Here is an 18,293-nt window from a genome sequence, read left to right as displayed (position 1 = left end):
TATTTCCCTTATTTATGCAACTTTGTAGTCTGTAAAAAGATCTTAGAAGAATAAACAACTGCTGTTTCCTGTATTTGAGAAAATCTTGGAGTTCAGATCTGTAGATTGAGGCAGCTCATTAGAAACTGACTGGGTTTAAAAGAAGTAGGGCTATAAATAATGTCAGTTGAATTTAAGTCAAAGTTGACTCCTCACATGACGGGTGCTAGCTTACTGTCCCCTGTCTAGAATGATTTTCTGATATTCTGAAAAGACTTTACTTGGGATTCAGTTAAGTGTTCCCTATTATCAAGGCAATGACAAATGTTTCGTTAAAATTTTATAAAAATATTTGTTGTATACAAATCCCAAGGTATTGTGTACAAAAATAGGTGTTGGGTTGAATTTGACACACAGATTGCAGACTCCAGGAATAGATCATAGTATAAATAAATAGTATTTGTGAAGTTTCAGTTATTTGTGAATAATTGAGTGAGCATTACATTTCCCTGTGTCTTTATATTGGCCGGTGTTTCTAAAGGATAGTTGGTTGTGCATATTTAAATAGCAGTAGCTATTTAAATACTTCTTCTTACTGGGGTAGGATTATGTGTTTTCCCTCTCTCTAATATATGGGTGTATCTGAGATCTTGAAGCTATTAACATTTTCTAGTGCCTATTTAAAACGCTTTATTAAAACGACTATACGATCTGTTAGCTCTTAGTTTGTAAGATCCATGTAATATGTTATATGATTTTACTAACTGAAAAAAATTTTGAAGTTGAAAAATGAGAGATCATCTAGCTCAGTTTCTTCATTGTATGAATAAAGACCTAGAAGATCAACTTCATTTTGTCTAAATTATATTGTCTACCAAAATTCTTATTTCTCTGTCATATTATCAGAACTTTGCTTCTGAAAACTAGATTCCTATGAAAGGGAGGGGGATGGAAAGGAAATTTTAGAAGCTTACCCACTCTAAGTTAAAACCATACTATATTTTCCCCAAGGTTACCAGTAATTCAACTTTGGTCACCATTAATCTGCAAATAGTATAATTACCAAAAAGAAGAAGAAGAAGAAGAAGAAGAAGAAGAAGAAGAAGAAGAGGAAGAAGGAGAAAAAGGAAGTAGCCTCAACACCAAAAATTTCCTGTAGGCACCAATACTTCAACTTTGGTCACCATTAACCTGCTAATAAAATAATAACACCCCCCCCAAAAAAAAAAAAAAAGTAGCTTCAAGACCAGAAATTTCCTATAACTATTAAACAAAGGGAAAAAAAATTCAGGTGTTTTTGTAAAATATAAACTTTGCCACATTTACTCTCTGGAAAATTATCTGAAGATTCTTATGTGCTGAGATTGAAAGGTAAAAGCCAGTGTGTGCTAATTGCCTTTGATAAGCTATCTTTCCCATCATTTTTTTTAAACTGTATTTATTTCTCTTGAGCTGAAAAAATGCTCTTAGTTTTTCACTGTGGCTTTACCTATAAATTACTTAAAAATTTAAATCCTTTTAAAAAAACTTACACAAAACAACTGAAATAGAGCTACTATTTTATTTTATTTTACTTTATTTTATTTTATTGCCTTCAGGGTTATTGCTGGGGCTTGGTGCCTGCACTGTGAATCCACTGCTCCTAGAGGCCATTTTCCCTCCTTTTGTTGCCCTTATTGTTTATCGTTGTTACTATTATTGTTATTGCTGTGGTTGTTGTTGGATAGGACAGAGAGAAATTGAGAGAGGAGGGGAAGACAGAGAGGAGGAGAGAAAGATAAGACACCTGCAGACCTGCTTCACTGCTTGTGAAGCGAAAACCCCCCCCTTGGGGGGTGCTGGCTCGAACTGGGGTCCTCACACTGGCTGGTCCTTGCCCTTTGCACCATGTGTGCTTAACTTGCACTACTGCCCAGTCCCCAGAGCTGCTGCTTCTTATTTTTTAAATTTCTTTATTGGGGGATTAATGTTTTACATTTGGCAGTAAAAATAATAGTTTGTCCATATTTCTCAGTTTTCCACATAATAATACAACCCCCACTAGGTCCCCTGTCATACTTTTTGGACCTGTACTCTTTCCCTCACCCCCCATCCCGCACCCCCACCCGCACCTCCCGCCCCGCACCCCCCATCCTGCACCCCCCATCTACTCAGAGTATTTTACTATGAAGCCGACATCACTCTGATACCAAAAGCCAAAAGCAGACAGGGACACAACCAAAAAAGAAAACTACAGATGAACATAGAGGCTGAACAAAATTCTAGCCAACCGAACACAGCAGTATATTAAAAGATTGTTCATCATGACTAAGTGGGGTTTATCCCAGGGATGCAAGGTTGGTTTAATATGTGTAAACCGACCAATGTGATCCACCACATCAATAAAAGCAAGACCAAAAACCACATGGTCATATCAATAGATGCAGAGAAAGCCCTTAAAAAAAATCCAACATCCGTACAGTATGTTCCTGAAAACTTAAAAGCTCTACTCGATACACATACGTGTTAGTGCTTAACATTGGTAGATTTTTCTTTATAATTAGTGAATCAATAATGGTTGACAAGATTGTGGGTTAAGAGGGGTACAGTTCCCACTATCAAAGTGCCATATCCCATCCACGTTGGTGGGATTTTAATTATTATTTTTAAAACCAGGGAATTGCAGTAATGCATCATCATCATCATCTTACTTAATTTTTAAATATTTATTCCCTTTTGTTGCCCTTGTTTTATTCTTATAGTTATTATTGTTGTCGTTGTTGGGTAGGACAGAGAGAAATGGAGAGAGGAGGAGAGAAAGACACTTGCAGACCTGCTTCACAGCTTGTAAAGCGACTCCCATGCAGTGGGGAGCTGGGCACTTGAACTGTTATCCTTAAGCTGGTCCTTGCACTTTGTGCCACTTGTGCATAACCCGCCACCTGCGCATAACCCACTGTCCTACTCCCCATCACCATTTTATTGTTGTTACACCATTCCAGAGTGTATCATCAGGGGAGGAAGCAGAGGACATGGGGGATGGTTAGAATATTACAAAATTCCTGTTAATTATATTTATTAACCACAGGACAAGACACATTCCTAAAGAGAGGGGGGTTAACTATTCAAAAAGGTATGCGTGTCATATCGACTTTGAACTTAACATGAATAATTGAAAAGTCTCCAAAGGAAGATTAGTTTTTAGGAATTGTGATGATGGGCTTGTGCTAGTTTCGTAGGACTGATGTAACAAAAATACTCTGGCTTAAACAGCAGAAATTTGTTTTCTCACTGTTGAAAGTACAGTCTCAGCATACTGTCAGGTGTGGTTTCTCCTGAGGTCTGTACCTTATAGATGGCAGAGTTCTCATTTTGCTTTTTTCCCTATATACTTGTATCTGGAATTTCTTTCTTTCCTTATAAGGATATTGGGTTAAAGTGTACTCCAGTGGCCTCACTTTAATTTGATTGCCTTGTTAAAAGGCCTTACATCCAAATAAAGCTACAATTCTGAGGTCCTGGAGGTTAGCGTTTAAGCACGTGAATTCTAGAAGGGAAAAAGCCATTGGATTATAGAAAGTCTATGACTTCTCTAATGGATAAATAAATTGTTTCTTTCTCTTTACCTTATTCCTCCTCTGTGCACATACTTTGTTACTGTTAGTTAGGATAGTTGGGTGTGTTTGCAATGAGTCTTGGGTTTTAGCAAAGCGTTTTGACAAGAGTTTGCTATGATAGCCCACTGAGTTTCATGACTGCTGTTACTACTTTGCTTCTTGGAAGATTAAAGACTCACACCGAACACACTGATTTCTGTAGGTCATTCTGTGTGAGTACAGAAGAGGGTGAGTGCAGAGGAAGGTCCTTCCTTGGCAGGGTGTTGAAGTGGTCTGTGGCCTGAGGTGTGTAAGCCCTGCAGTGAACGCCTGCTCTGTATAACGTGGCTCAGAATTTGTAACACAAGACCTTCTCCTATTATGAGTTTTGACTCTCTATAGTCAAGACATTTATTTTGCATTATGTATTCCATGCTATTTGTGGATTTTTCTAAGCTGATGAAAGTCAGCTTGACATTTGAATGATGTTTCTGAATGTATAGGTTTATATAAATGCTGTGCTTGTATATATATGGCTTAACTTCATGTAGAGCAAATAATAGTTACTCATTGAATGTTTTGTTTTATCCGAGCACAACTCAGCTCTGTCTTATGTTTGATCACAAAGGTTGTGCTCTAGTGCATTTTTTCTTTCCATAGGCTTGTGAGATTTAAGTTTACTAGTCACTAATTTGTTCCCACAAATAGATTAAATCAGCTTTTGTTTGTATTGGTTTGGAACCCAAAAGTAGTTTGAGAGGTGTGTGTTTATGTGGGTGTCAACTATCAGATAAAGTCACGTTGTTTAGAGACATTTTGACTCATAATGGCCCCCCTTTGCAATGGCGGTCTCAATAGGCTATTCCATAGCACATCTGGGTTTCTGTAATGACATTCTATGATGTTCACACAATGACAGAATCACCTAATGATACATTTCTCAGAACTTAACCCAGTTGTTAAGGGATGAATGATGATAATGTGATGGTTATCTTAAACATATGAGCACCTTTCTTTTGGCCAGGAAGTTCATAACACTGAAACTACAGAGATGAGAAAGAAGTACTTCTCCAGATTGGGGGGTGGGTAATGGTGCCTTTAGTCAGACTCTGGGAGTGGCGAGCCAGTTTTCTTTATCCTGTTATTTGCAGCCATTCTGTCTCCACTGCTTATTTTCAGAGACGCCTCAGTCAGACTTTGAGTTAGTTAGATACTCACCATTTTAACTATTCCCAATTTATAAATCATCTGGTTTATGTGGGTTATTAATACTTATTTAGAAAAGTAGATTCTTAAAACTTAAGAATCAGAGGGAGTCAGGTGGTAGCACAGCTGGTTAAGCGCATGTGACGCAAAGCACAAGGACCGGTGTAAGGATCCCAGTTCAAGCCCCCGGCTCCCCACCTACAGGGGAGTCGCTTCACAGGCAGTGAAGCAGGTCTGCAGGTGTCTTTGTCTTCCCCATCTCTCTCCATTTCTCTCTGTCCTATCTAACGACGATGACGACAGCAATAATAACTACAACAATAAAACAAGGGCAACAAAAGGGAATAAATAAACAAATAAATATTTTTTAAAAAACTTAAGAATCAGAGAAAAGAAACTATTGGTTGAAACTTAGACATGCTATGGTCAACTGCAGCAGAGCCAAGAACTCTCTAGTGTGTGTGTGTGTGTGTGTGTGTGTGTGTGTGTGTGTGTGTGTGTGTGTGTGTGTGTGTGTGTGTGTGTGTGTATAAGGGGGGTGGGCGGAGAGGGCCTTGGGGAACCAGTGCATGATGGTGGAGGAAGACCAGCTAGTGCTGGGCATGGTAAGGAGACCAAATGTTCAGATTTCATTTTTTGTCTTTACTAACACAGTTCTTGCTTTAGCCAGAGTCCCTTTAGCATCTTTAATATTGTTGGATTTTTTAATAGATTCAGTTGGTGGTACGAATGGTATTAAACTATACTCCTATAAAAAAACAGTATGGAAAAGAAAGCAACCCCACTTACATTAGCATATCATTACATTTACATATCATTACAAAAAGAAAGAATTGGATGCCTAGGAATATAATTAATGAAGGTGGTAAATGACGTACATTAACACTTGTACTTTTTTCATTCTTAATAATATCGAGTATTATATGTGAATCTTTGTTAATGTTATGCTCAAAGTTTGTGTTACTGGTGGAACTGAATATTTTCTTAATGTTTTAGATAGGGGAAGGTTACGAATTTGACCCAAATTGATTCGTGTTCATTAAGAATTACAATAATTTTATTCCCTTTGATCTAGCAGCTTTCACTGATGTTGAGGGATATCCATAAATATTCAAATATACACTCGTACCAAATATTGTAAATGCACTTTCACAAAAAAAAGAAGTGAAAAATATTAAAATATTTTATAGGAGCCTTAGAATAATGAAATTCAGAAACCTCTTAAGTGCTGGACAAAACAAACAAACAAACAAACAAAAAACCTCAAGTCTGTTATGGGATAGCAGATGATAGCTTTTGGACTAAATTATTTTTGTAACAAAAAAAGTATCATTGTGCATATGATTTGGAGTTGTATAGAGGGTTTTTAGATTTCTTAGTAGTGCTTTATAAACAGATTTATGCTAATTTTTGTGTCCATCAGTAACTTTCACCGTCTTTACAGTTATTCAGATATGAAATAATGTTATATAGGATCTTAATTGGGCCTGGCCTGCTCTTGGAAAGGGATTAGAAAAAAGTATAAAAATATAATCTCTCCTGTTTGCAGCAGAAATTTAAAAAGTACTGAATGTGTAGGGAAAACTTTCAGAGATTAATAAATACTCAGAGTAGTTATTGTCTAGTGTGTGTACTGAACTTGGTTTTGTGATGCGGAAAATGCTCTGTGTGATTCAGTTTAATGAATCAGAGCTTAATTCCCTCACCTAGACAACTTGGGTTTTTTTGGTTGTTTTTTTTTGGTACAAACTTTGCTAAATTGTCTTATTTGTAAAATGAAGTAAAATGCTTCATACTGAGCATTTACAATATTCAGTAAACATTTGACTAAATGTTAATGAAGACTAATTTTTGGTGGTATGGGGGGGGTGGGTCAGTGGGTAGAGCACATGCCTCTGCAAACCTCAGGCTTCAGGATCATCCACCCCAGGCTCTGCTTCTGGTCCCGGAGTGCTGCTTTAAGCACTCAGGTACTATTTAAGATGGCTATAGTCAGGTAGAATGTGCAAATAAATACGTTTTGTGATTTTAAAGTAGGACTGAATTTGAATATCTTTTAATTTAGTAATCTGGGTCCTGCCCCCACCCCTTAAATTTTAACATCAATAGAAAGTTAGATAGCAAAAAGAAAGCATGGTACTCCCAGCTTGAAATCTCATCTTCAAAAAAATCTCCACGACAAATAAAAAGTCAGCGCTACTACTTCATTAGTAGATGTACAATAGGGGAAGTTTTTCTCGGATTTATCTGTTTACACATTTAGGGGCGATTCCTTAATAATGTGATGACGTGAAGACTGTTGGGCTGTCGGAAAAGTCATGATGTATTTTTTTTATGCTAAAAATGCATCATGGATTTGCTCATAATCCAGTGGAGATCCAGTACTTTCAGAAGACAAACAAGAAGCTTTGCTGCCTGTGTTGGTTTCTGTGTGAGCTTTCAGAGGGATCATCCTCACACAAGGACACAAAACAGCAGCGAGACCCGCCCTGTTTGACCCAATAGCATACAATTTTAAAAGATGTTAAATTACACTGTTTTGTTTTAGAATTTTCCCCTTTGCTCTAGAATACATTGATAATGCTGAAGCCTGAGTAATCACTGCTTTAACTAGGGCCATAGTTGTCTTTACTTACCAGAACCAGTCATCAATGAAAAACTTTTCATCTTACTTACTTAACATCAGTGTTATTTGAGGTTCAACTGCATGATATACTAAAGGGAGATTAATATTATCATCTTTTACTTGTCAGCCATTTTTCACTAACCTGTCTCAATTTGGGAAGTTATATTAATCAAACACTAATTGTTCCGCCAGTAAAATGTATCTGTGATTGCTTAAATTGAAATTTAATTTCTATAACTTTGTAATTAGTAGGATTCAGTTTTTAAGATTATTCAATCAATAGATTTTTCTGTCTTGACTGTTGAGTACTGACTGTACTGGACATATCACAGTGTATCTACATAACATTGAACAGTGTACCCCTGAGCATGAACCACTAAGTACCACAGTAATAGACAAGATGTTCTGAGGCAAAACATTTATCATTTATCATTCTGTTAAGTGGTTTTTGAATATTTTGGGGGTTGCATATATATTTTGAGTTAAATGGGGGGAAGCCACTTTTTTTTTTTTTTAAAGATAGTTGCAACTTTCCTCACCTGGTTTCTCAGCAAGTGGTGGTACCACTCTTCTGGAGGTGGAAAAAAAATAACAAAACAAATGCTTGATCATTCCCTTCCCTTCAGCTCTCCTGTAACACCAATCTCCCTGGATTTCATTTCCTAATCATCTTTGGAATCCCACACTACTCCTAGCTATCTCCATGGCCAGGGTTACTGCAACATCCTCCTAACTTACCCACTTCTGACACCAGCCTAGTTTCATGGTGTCTCCTGTAATTTGGAGTCCACCTGATTTTTTTTTTTTTAATTTAAATTTGGTCACCTTCCTGCTTTAAGTTTACCAGTATACCAGTATATTAATTTCCTCAGAATGTAATCCACCCGCCTTGTGAAAAGCCTTTTTTTTTTTTTTTAAAGTCTTACCATCACCAAGACTTCACAACTCCAAGCCAACTTTTTTTATACACATGTATACACAGCGAGGAGTGGAGAGGGAGAAACTATTAACACTGAAGTTTCTTCCTCCAGGGAGCCAGGTGGTGGTGCACCTGGTTGAGTGCACATGTTACAGTGCACAGGGACCCAGGTTTGAGCCTGCAGGGAGAAAGACTTGTAAGTGGTGAGGCAGGGCTGAAGGTGTCTGTCTCTCTCCCTCTTTATCTCCCCCTCACTCTCAATTTCTGGCTGTCTCTATCCAATAAATAAATAAAGGACAGTAAAAATTTTTTTTAAGTATTTATTTTAATATATTTTTATTTATTCCCTTTTGCTGCCCTTGTTGTTTTATTGTTGTAGTTATTGTTGTTGGATAGGACAGACAGAAATGGAGAGAGGAGGGAAAGACAGAGAAGGGGAAAGAAAGACAGACACCTGCAGACCTGCTTCACTGCCTGTGAAGCGAACTCCGCTGCAGGTGGGGAGCTGGGGCTCGAACCAGGATCTTTTTGCCAGTCCTTGCGCTTTGCGCTACGTGCGCTTAACCTGCTGCGCTACTACCCGATTCCCATTTTTTTTTTTTTTTTTTTAAGTTTCTTCCTCCAGTGTAGTGTGGGCTAGGCTGGGTTGTGTGCACAGCCCTTAAAGCTTTATATTCTGCATCTTTTCACCCAGCCTTCCTATGGTCATTGTTCACTGTATTATTTCTATTCCCTGCCTGTTTCTATTCATTCTCCTTTAACTCATCCTTCAGGTATAAATACCAAGGGTTCTTCCTCAAAGACATACTCCCAGCCCTCCTAATTTGGCTAGCACTTTGTCTGTGTCAGAAAACAGATTTAATGTAATTGTTTTGTTGTAGCCTTCTTGTTTGTCTTCCTTACTCAGAAATAAGTTTGATAAGTTATAGTTACCACTTTTTTAAAAAAAAAATATTTTTGTTGCCCTTGTTTTATTATTGTTGTTGTTATTGATGTCATTGTTGTTGGATAGGACAGAGAGAAATGGAGAGAGACGGGGAAGACAGACAGAGGGAGAGAAAGATAGACAGACACCTGCTGACCTGCTTCACCACTTGTGAAACGACTCCCCTGCGGTTGGAGAGCCGAGGCTCAAACCGGGATCCCTACGTTGGTCCTTGCACTTTGCGCCTCTTGGGCTTAACCTGCTGCGCTGCTGCCTGACTCCCATAAGAGCCATCACTTTTCCACAGCTTGGGACATTAGCAGCTCTGGCCACATAGTATAGTAGTCTACTCACATGCTTGTTAGTTTGTTTACAAAGGAGCTGGCTAATACACCATAACTGTGTGTGAAGCCTTAGGTTTGAGACCAGGTACCTCACGGTCCCAGCACTGGGTTATGGAGCAGTGCTGTGGCATCTTCCCCTCCCCCCACCCTATTCCTCTGTCTGTCTGTCTCTTTTTATGAGATAAAATGAATGGAAAATATTAGACTGGGAGCAGTGAAATCATAACTGCACGAAGGGCAATAATAGTTCATGCACCCTCCCCCATGATACCATATACATTTGCATGATGTCTGTCACCTCTGGTGCTCACAGTGTTAGTCCAGGTCACTAAAAATCTTTTATGAAGATGGCAATGTAGGAAACGGTGTTTTTTTTTTTTTTTTTAACTTTATTACTTTTATTTGTTATGACTGAGCTCATGGCCATGTTCATGTGTGGTACTACCTCCAGGACCTGCCTTACCCACCTCGCTTAAATGTTTGAGGGGAAGAAAAAAAAAAATCACCATGGCATGTGAAATTCAAATTCCAGCATCTGGAAATACAGTTTATTGAAACACAACCTGTACATACCTGCTTATGAACAGTCACAGCTTTTGGGCAGGAACTGCAGGGTCAAAAGTGCCGTGACAAGTTGAGTGGTATGGCCCACCATGCCTCCTCTCTGCCTCAGTGCAGGGAGGCTTGACTGTTAAACATTGTTTCTGTAACACAAAAGTGTGTAAGTGTAATTAGACATAAATTTCAGTAATTCTTCTTTCATTCCTCCCTTAATTCAAGGTGTAAGCATGTCCACTAAGAGAATATCACTTGAGTTTCAAGAACTCCTACATTTCATCCTCTTTTATATGTATCTAAAATTTTTGAAACTGACTTGCTATTAAGATGTTGAAAATAGAGACTCCAAATACTGCCGTACGTAGATAAAAGCAATAGCATATAGATGGCTCAGCTCTGTGCAGTGGTCTAAAGTCAGTCATTTCCTAAATAAATAGTATTTCATTTCTAAAAACATGCTGCTTTTTACAGTAATGAAAATAATAAACTTTAATGCTATTTAAAATAATCACTAAAATAGTCACAGTTAACACTGTTCCTTAAAAGAAATTTGAGTCATTTTTGCGCATATATATATATATATATATATATATATATATATATATATATATATGCAGGAAAATAGTCCCAGCCATATTTAGGTTGTGTAATCTGTTATTGCTTAGTGGACATGATTCTATTTCTTAGGGCTTATTTTTTAAGGCAATATGGAACCTTAATTTTACATAATTTAATAAAAAATAGAATGAGTTTTTAACAATACTGTTTACATTTTGTTTAAAAATATTTTATCGAGAAAATACTTAATTAACTTTGTTTTATTTTTAGGGTTATATCCTGTGTTGTGACCTCATGGTTTAAGTGGGAATAAAGATGAGTATAAGCAGTGATGAGGTCAACTTCTTGGTATATAGATACTTGCAAGAGTCAGGTGAGTACATTCATAAAGTAAATAGGCCTCAAATTATTTTAATACTCTCAAAATAACCTCTTAATGCATTTGAAATTTGTATCAGTCCAAACTGTTGAACTTTGTATGTTTCCTTAATGTCTGGACTGCCATTTTAAAGCTATGTGTTTCTGCATGGTTTAACTCTCTGACTCTTTCAAATATGTTAGAATCATCTCAGGCAAATATTTGGTAACAAACTGTTTGGCTTTCACTGTTCAAAAACTTTTTTTTATTATTTGTTATAACATGAGATTATTGTCTGTAATTAGTAGGAACATATAAACTCTCTATTATAATCAGTTATATATTCAGAATCCTCAGCTAAATGTTACTGGTGCTTATTGTAGCTAAGATTCCAAAAATTAAATTAAGATTTTTCTTTTCAGAATGTTTTCATAGATATTTTTTCAATTGATTTTAACTGTTTCTTTGACATAAAATTTTACTCAAGTATTTATTGTGGGGTGATTAATAACAAGTCATTAACTCATTTGAAATATTAACAACGCCCAAGTTTTCTAGGCAGATTAAAAGGTGTAGCATAAGACAAAAGGGAAACAACAAGGGAAAATGTCGAGTGGGTTAAGGCCCCCCAAAAGGTAAAGCTTGGATTAATTGGGTGGGGCAGGGCACAAATAGTATTTTTTACAAAAATGCAAATGGTTTTTAGATGCAAATGGTTAACGTGATGGGAATCATTTGGTGATTGAAAATTTCTTGGATTGGTTGAATTTTAGAAATCAATACCTTGAAGTTATTGCAATGTCTTTAATTACATATGAGATACAATATAAAAAGGCTGGTTTGCTAGCCTCTTGTGAGGGAAGCTGGAAGGACTAGGTAAGTCAGGTATTTTTGGTTTTGAAACTCCATTTTTTCTTATAGGACTTAGCTAGTTGACCTTTCTTATCATGGGGGTACAAATGTGACTTTTTGGGATATTAGATGACATATTGAGATGTCACCGGCTGTACTGTAGTTCTGAACTTCTCTCTTGGTGGTGGGGAGAGGCTCCCCAAAGATCATCACTGCTGCTTCTGGCCTGGACAGCTGAGACAATGCTAAACCAGGGAGGGAAAAGAAAGTTCAATTAACCAACCAGTGCAGACTGACTATATACAACTCTGAAAGTAGTAGATCTTGTTTCATTTCTTTATTAAACTGGTAAAATGATACTGATGGTAGCTCTAAAAGAGGATTGCAGTAGACTTATTTGAATAAGATAAAATAATGAAACGAGGGGGGCATGTGGTGGTGTAGTTGAACACACATTACCAATCTCAGGGACCCAGGCTCAAGCCCCCCAGTTCCCATCTGCAGGGGTCAGGATTCATAAATGGTGAAGCAGTGATGCAGGTGTCTTTCTTCTCTATCTTCTCCTCCCCTCTCTCAGTTTCTCTTTGCTAATAAATATAAGAAAGATGAAAAAATAATAACGTGAAAAGGCTAGTAATGTATCTAGTATTTGTTAAATGCATAGCATGTCTGCACGTATTGGGGTATTGTCCTTTGTACTTTTGACAAAGAAGAACTTTTGGTCAAAACAAACTGCTTCCTTTGTTTGAATCTGACCACTGGTTAAAACCAGAACTTTTAAGCCATTGCAAAGTTTTAAAGGTTGATCTCTGACTCCTTGCACCAAATTCACCTAAATAGTGGTGAGAAGAGCCCTGGAATCTGTAGTAGAGGGTGTGCGCCTAGGTGATACTATATTCACAGTAAAATTTGAAAGTCGCTGTTTAGTTGATGAATAATTAGAACTCAACAAAATTGGTAGCTGTTATGTAGCAACTTCCCAGTATCTGGAAAGAGAAAATTCTGTTTATCAATAATAATTACTCAGGATAAAGAGACAAACAGGAAATGAACACATTGAAATTTTGAGTGAGGAAAGAGCGGTTGGCATTAATGGTGGTATATTTGTGCCCGTATGCACCGATGATCAAGAATGATGAGGCATGTGTATGGCAGAAAAGACCCCATGAGATGTGGCAGTTCAGGTTACTTGCAGAACTAGGAGATGGAAAAGAAATTTATAATTCAGGGCCAGACAGTGGCACACCGGGTTGAGAACATATATTACTGTGCTTAAGAATCCTGGTTTAGGCCCCTAGTCTCTTGAGTGGTGAAGGTGTCTCTCTTCCCCTGTCTGTCTCCCCTCCCCTCACAATTTCTTTCTTTTTCTTTTCTTTTTTCTTTCTTTCTTTTTTTTTTTTTTTGGTTCAAAATAAATAAAATACACATCTTTTTTAAACCTTAAGAATTTTATATTTCTGTCAACTCAAGACAGGCTTCAGATAGAATCCACCCCGTTGCAGAGCGGCTTTACCATTTAATCCAAAAGCTCTTTTTTGGTTTTGATCTCCAGATACTTATTTTCAGAAGTCATTTTTTTTGGGTAGCTGATTTTTTTTTTTAATCAGGTAACCCAGAAACTCTTTCTCTCGATGTTTATTACTGTAACTTACATGATACACATATGAGAATTAGTCATAAAATAGACCGAAGAAATAAGATATGCCTTATTTTAGGCCGTATTTCTTTTGAAAGGCTTAGGGCAGTACAGAAGAAGCTAGAATACAAACATTGCTTCTTTTTCTCTGAGAAAGTACTAAATTAGGCTTGAAGATGCGAAGAAAAGGAATAATTATGGTAAACAGTCTTTTCAGAGACATTCAGATGACTGGTTTGTAAAGTCTACCAGAAAAGAAAAATTTCATTTTGCTTTTCTTCTTACCTAAAAGCTCTCAGTCAGAAGGTAAAGGGAAGCACTTTATGAGAGCTTTATTCTTTTTTAATAAATGTCTGATTTTAGGAATCCTGTTTTTCAGTGAGAACTTTGGATATTTGCTCTCTGTGGCAGTATTTAATAATGAGTGTACTGTGGTATCTTTCTCCAGAGAGATTAAAATTACTTAAATTGATTTCATTTTAAATATTTTATCTTCTTATTATCTATTGGCAACACTAGAAGATATTACCTATTACACAGTTCCTCTGCTGTCTGCCTGCAAATTTCATAACTTCTATTTCAGGGTCTTTATATTGGAAAAGCATTACTTTGTAATAGTCAGCCCCAAATGTTTATAGATTTCTGTTTGAAAGTCATTATTCCCATCTCATTAAAACTAAGTGAAAAGTATACTTATTGCAAGGTATTTTTTAAATTATTATTATTAAATGTTGAACTTTTCTTTTGGATAGAGACAGATAGAAGTTGAAAGGAAAGGGGAGATAGACGGACAGATAGACACTTGCAGCACTGTCTCACCACTTGTGTGAAGCTTCCCCCTATGGGCAGGGCTGGATACTTGAACTCAGGTCCTTGCACACTATAGTGTGTACACTCAACTAGGTGTGCCATCACCTGACCTCAAACTTTTAATTTTTCTCAATTTTACCTCTAGAAAATTCACAGAAAGCAGATTACGATGATCATCATTCTTCACTTATTAAGAATCAAATTTACATATAAATAAGTGCTTTCTAGAGAATAAATTAGCTTTTTTTCTCCACTGATATGACTTTAAAATTGAATGTATTTAACATTATAAAATTATAACTAAACTATTGGCTTCATTCACTATGTTGCCTTTAATGTTTGCCCAGGGTCATTAATAATTTAATCACCCTAATAACTCACATCTAGTAACCATATGTATCATAGTATAAGTATTAAGTGGTATATGCCAATTTTTTATATTTATTTATTTATTTATTTATTTATTTTCCCTTTTGCTGCCCTTGTTGTGGTTATTGATGTCGTTGCTTTTGGATAGGACAGAGAGAAACGGAGAGAGGAGGGGAAGACAGAGGGGGAGAGAAAGATAGACACCTGCAAACCTGCTTCACCACTTGTGAAGCAACCCCCCTGCAGGTGGGGAGCCAGGGGGCTCGAACCGGGATCCTCACACCGGTCCTTGTGCTTAACCCACTGCGCTACCGCGTGGCCCCCAAGTATAATTTTTTTAAGCTGATGATTTTGTATGGTCTACAAGTAATGATATGAATATCCCAAATGGTCCTTGACAGAAAAAAAAGATTCCTTACCCCTGGTATAAGGTATCATTGTATTTTGTTTAAATTGTATATTTAGGAAAAATTTCTTGAGCCTGTATTAACTATTTCATCTAGAATCCTTTGGTTCCTGTTTGGGGACTCAGTAACATTTCTATCTGTGATTTTACAAATGTTGGTGATAATAACAATTGCATCCTTATAATCAAAGTCTAATTAGAAAGTTCAAGAACAGTTTAATTCATGAAAGATTATGCTGGTGTCTCCCATATTCATCCTCCCCACTATTTCATGGACTTTTCAAAGGGCTTGTACATCTTTCTGAATATATGACACACTCTATTTAGAATAAATCTTAGCCCAGGAAGTATAGGTACTAGCTAATCTAAATGCTTCTGAACATGAGGATTGTGACCTGCTTCATCTTTATTCTTCATTTAATGGTTTTGTATTTATTTACCCATGCAGTCACTATCAATAGTAATACAATATTAGGAATGAAATGACTACCCCTGGGCTCAGATAAAGGTAATTGGGCTAAAAAAACATTCCCACTTACATGATCTCCTGCTGGTGTCATTTATAAACAGACTAACAGCTGAGTAGGTTTGGATCAGGCTAAGCTAGTTCTCTGTAATGCAGCCTCCAGCCATGAAGAACTGTAGAGTGAAGACAGCTCAGGACCTAGTACATTCAGTTTCAGTCTAAATGAAACTGGTCAGGTATAAAAGTCCAAGTAGAGAGAAGTAGTTTTGCTTTATACTAAAATATGTCCTAATCCTGATTTGACACACACTTGTTACATACAAATACTCAACAATAAGCAGCAATTGTCATAAATGTTGGTCATTATTATAGTTTACACTTTCAAGTTAATTTTTCTTTTGCTTGTAAGTGGAATAACCATTGTTTTTGCTGTTAAACATTCCTGCTGAGATACTTGTTAAAAGGCAGATTCTTTAAAAGTTGCCTATAGAACTTGTTTAATCTTAACAACAGCCAGCTTGTGCGCGCGCGCGCGCGCACACACACACACACACACCCCAATTCTTAGAGAGTAAACGAATGTGTAGTTCTGTGGGACAGAGTTGGAAGTAGGTTAGAGCGCAAGGGAGTGTGATTAGAAAGGAAATGATATTTTTCTTTTTTTTTTTTTTTTTTCGGAAATGATATTTTTCTAACTTGAAAGTTAATAGGATCTTGGATAAATCCGATTTTAATTGACTCTCTTGTTTTACCTTTTCCCCCTTATCCAGACCCATGTAATAAATGCTGATAATTAACTATGCATTAATACTTCCTTGATGCTCAAGTTCTACTCTTCTGTTCCTGTATTCTGTGTTTGCAAAGTAGAGTCAGCAGACTCTAGAGGATCAGCTCTCTTTTGAGAATACAACTCTAGTTATCCTGAGGGAGGAAACAGGGAACATGCAGAACATGACTGTTTTGTGGTCTCCTTTCTTAAGGGTACTAGTGCATGGTCTCACGAAGTATAACACTGCCTCTGTAAATGATCTTGCCTATCTTGAAGTCTTCGTAAATCTCTAAGCCATTTAGCTGTTTAGCTTCTCATTCGTTCCCCTCCTCCCCTTTTGATTAACTGCAAAACTTACTTGGGAGGGAATATAACTGAAAACGGGGATCTCCAACTTCACTGCTTATGTTTCTCACTGTCATCTCTCATACTTTTTTTTTTTTAACCCATCCTTCTCAGTTTGAATTTTTTAAAAGATTACTTTGGTTTATAAGACTGTATATATTTTAGGGATACAGTTTCATGCCTCTTCAAAGCATTCCCATGTCTCTTCTCTCATCTTTCTGTTCTGGAAATCTACAATCTATTCATTTCAAAGTAATTGTGGTTTACCTTGTACGAACCATGTAAAATGGTATCTTCCTCAGCGAGCTCAGATCAAACCCGAAACTATAAATGTCTTTAATAATGCTGTCATCTATTGGTAAAATCATTACTTTAAAATGTCTCCTAGCCACATGCTGCTTTTAAACCTACATTTTGGGGTGGGTGTGTGGTGAGGGTGGAGTGTGATAAACTGTTTTTAAGTGCCACCTAGGATTGTAAATACAAAATACAGGGGTGGGGGAGTTGGGAAGGACATACACTAAGCAGTGAAAATAAGGACAGACTAGGCAACGTTTATTATATATATCAAATCGATTTTAAGTATACTCATACTTGTTTTCTTATCATGAAACTTTCTTAGCATTCTGTGTTACATATATAATTTGAATTGACAATTACTATTTGATAACAAGCTCTGATGAATATTCTGTCAGCTTAAACTTGACTCTCATAACAATTAGGCCAACATAAAGAGATTTTTGTTAATGTTTTTGTTTAAATATTTCAAATTTAGATTAAATAGTTGCTGTTGGAACCAGAAACTGAATTTTTATGTTAACTCTTTCTTAAATCCTTCAATTAAATGAGTTATTAATAAGTAACAATTTTCAACACTTGAGTCATACACTACAATGAAGTAGAATATAAAGATTTCTTAATGAATCTTTCTTACTAGTTTTGATGTGATTCAGCATATTCGTACTAGAAATGATAAATAATTGATATGAAAAGGAAACTACATGAAAGTCAGCATGTTCGCGTTTTGATTTTTTTTAAAAAAGAAAAAATACTTGACCGTAACTGTTTATAATTTCAAATAGGTGAAACATGATTTTGAAAGATGTTGACATTGTGAGATTAATTGTTACATGTTCTCTTTTTCTCTTCTTTTCTTCTCCCCCCCCCCCCTTAGGATTTTCTCATTCAGCATTTACCTTTGGTATAGAAAGCCATATCAGTCAGTCAAACATAAATGGTGCCCTTGTCCCACCTGCTGCATTAATTTCTATCATCCAGAAAGGTCTACAGTATGTAGAGGCAGAAGTTAGTATTAATGAGGTAAGAAAGATTTACTTCAAATGCTGATTCTTATTCTGAAATATGACCTTAAAACCCTGATGAGAAATGTTTGCCTAATACACTATCTGACCTAAATTTTGCCGTATTAACAAAATTGAGTAGTCAGGACACGCAGGCAAGGCCTGCATGTTTCCAACAGTCAAGACCAGAACACACACACACACACACACACACACACACACACACACACACACGTACTCATACTCCATTTATATGACTTTATAAGTAACACATTAAGAAATAACATGCTT

At 36.6% G+C, this 18,293-nt stretch overlaps 1 protein-coding gene across 6 annotated transcripts in view; it reads left to right on the top strand.

Moving 5' to 3' along the window:
* The window catches only part of TBL1XR1 (TBL1X/Y related 1), a 158,993-nt gene that overhangs the window by 112,237 nt on the left and 28,463 nt on the right, over positions 1-18,293 (top strand). For 3 of the 6 annotated variants that reach the window (XM_060171984.1, XM_007518054.3, XM_060171983.1), the window contains 2 exons: positions 10,961-11,063; positions 17,876-18,021. In XM_060171984.1, coding sequence (XP_060027967.1) covers positions 11,006-11,063; positions 17,876-18,021 — 204 coding nt within the window. In that variant the 5' untranslated portion in view covers positions 10,961-11,005. Of the gene's footprint in view, positions 1-990; positions 1,135-10,960; positions 11,064-17,875; positions 18,022-18,293 lie in introns of all 6 variants that reach the window. The other 3 variants (XM_060171986.1, XM_060171987.1, XM_060171985.1) reach the window with 2 other exon arrangements.

The sequence above is a fragment of the Erinaceus europaeus genome, chromosome 14 (genome assembly GCF_950295315.1).
Source record: "Erinaceus europaeus chromosome 14, mEriEur2.1, whole genome shotgun sequence".
NCBI lineage: Eukaryota > Metazoa > Chordata > Mammalia > Eulipotyphla > Erinaceidae > Erinaceus > Erinaceus europaeus.
This window is presented reverse-complemented; position numbering and strand designations above follow the sequence as displayed.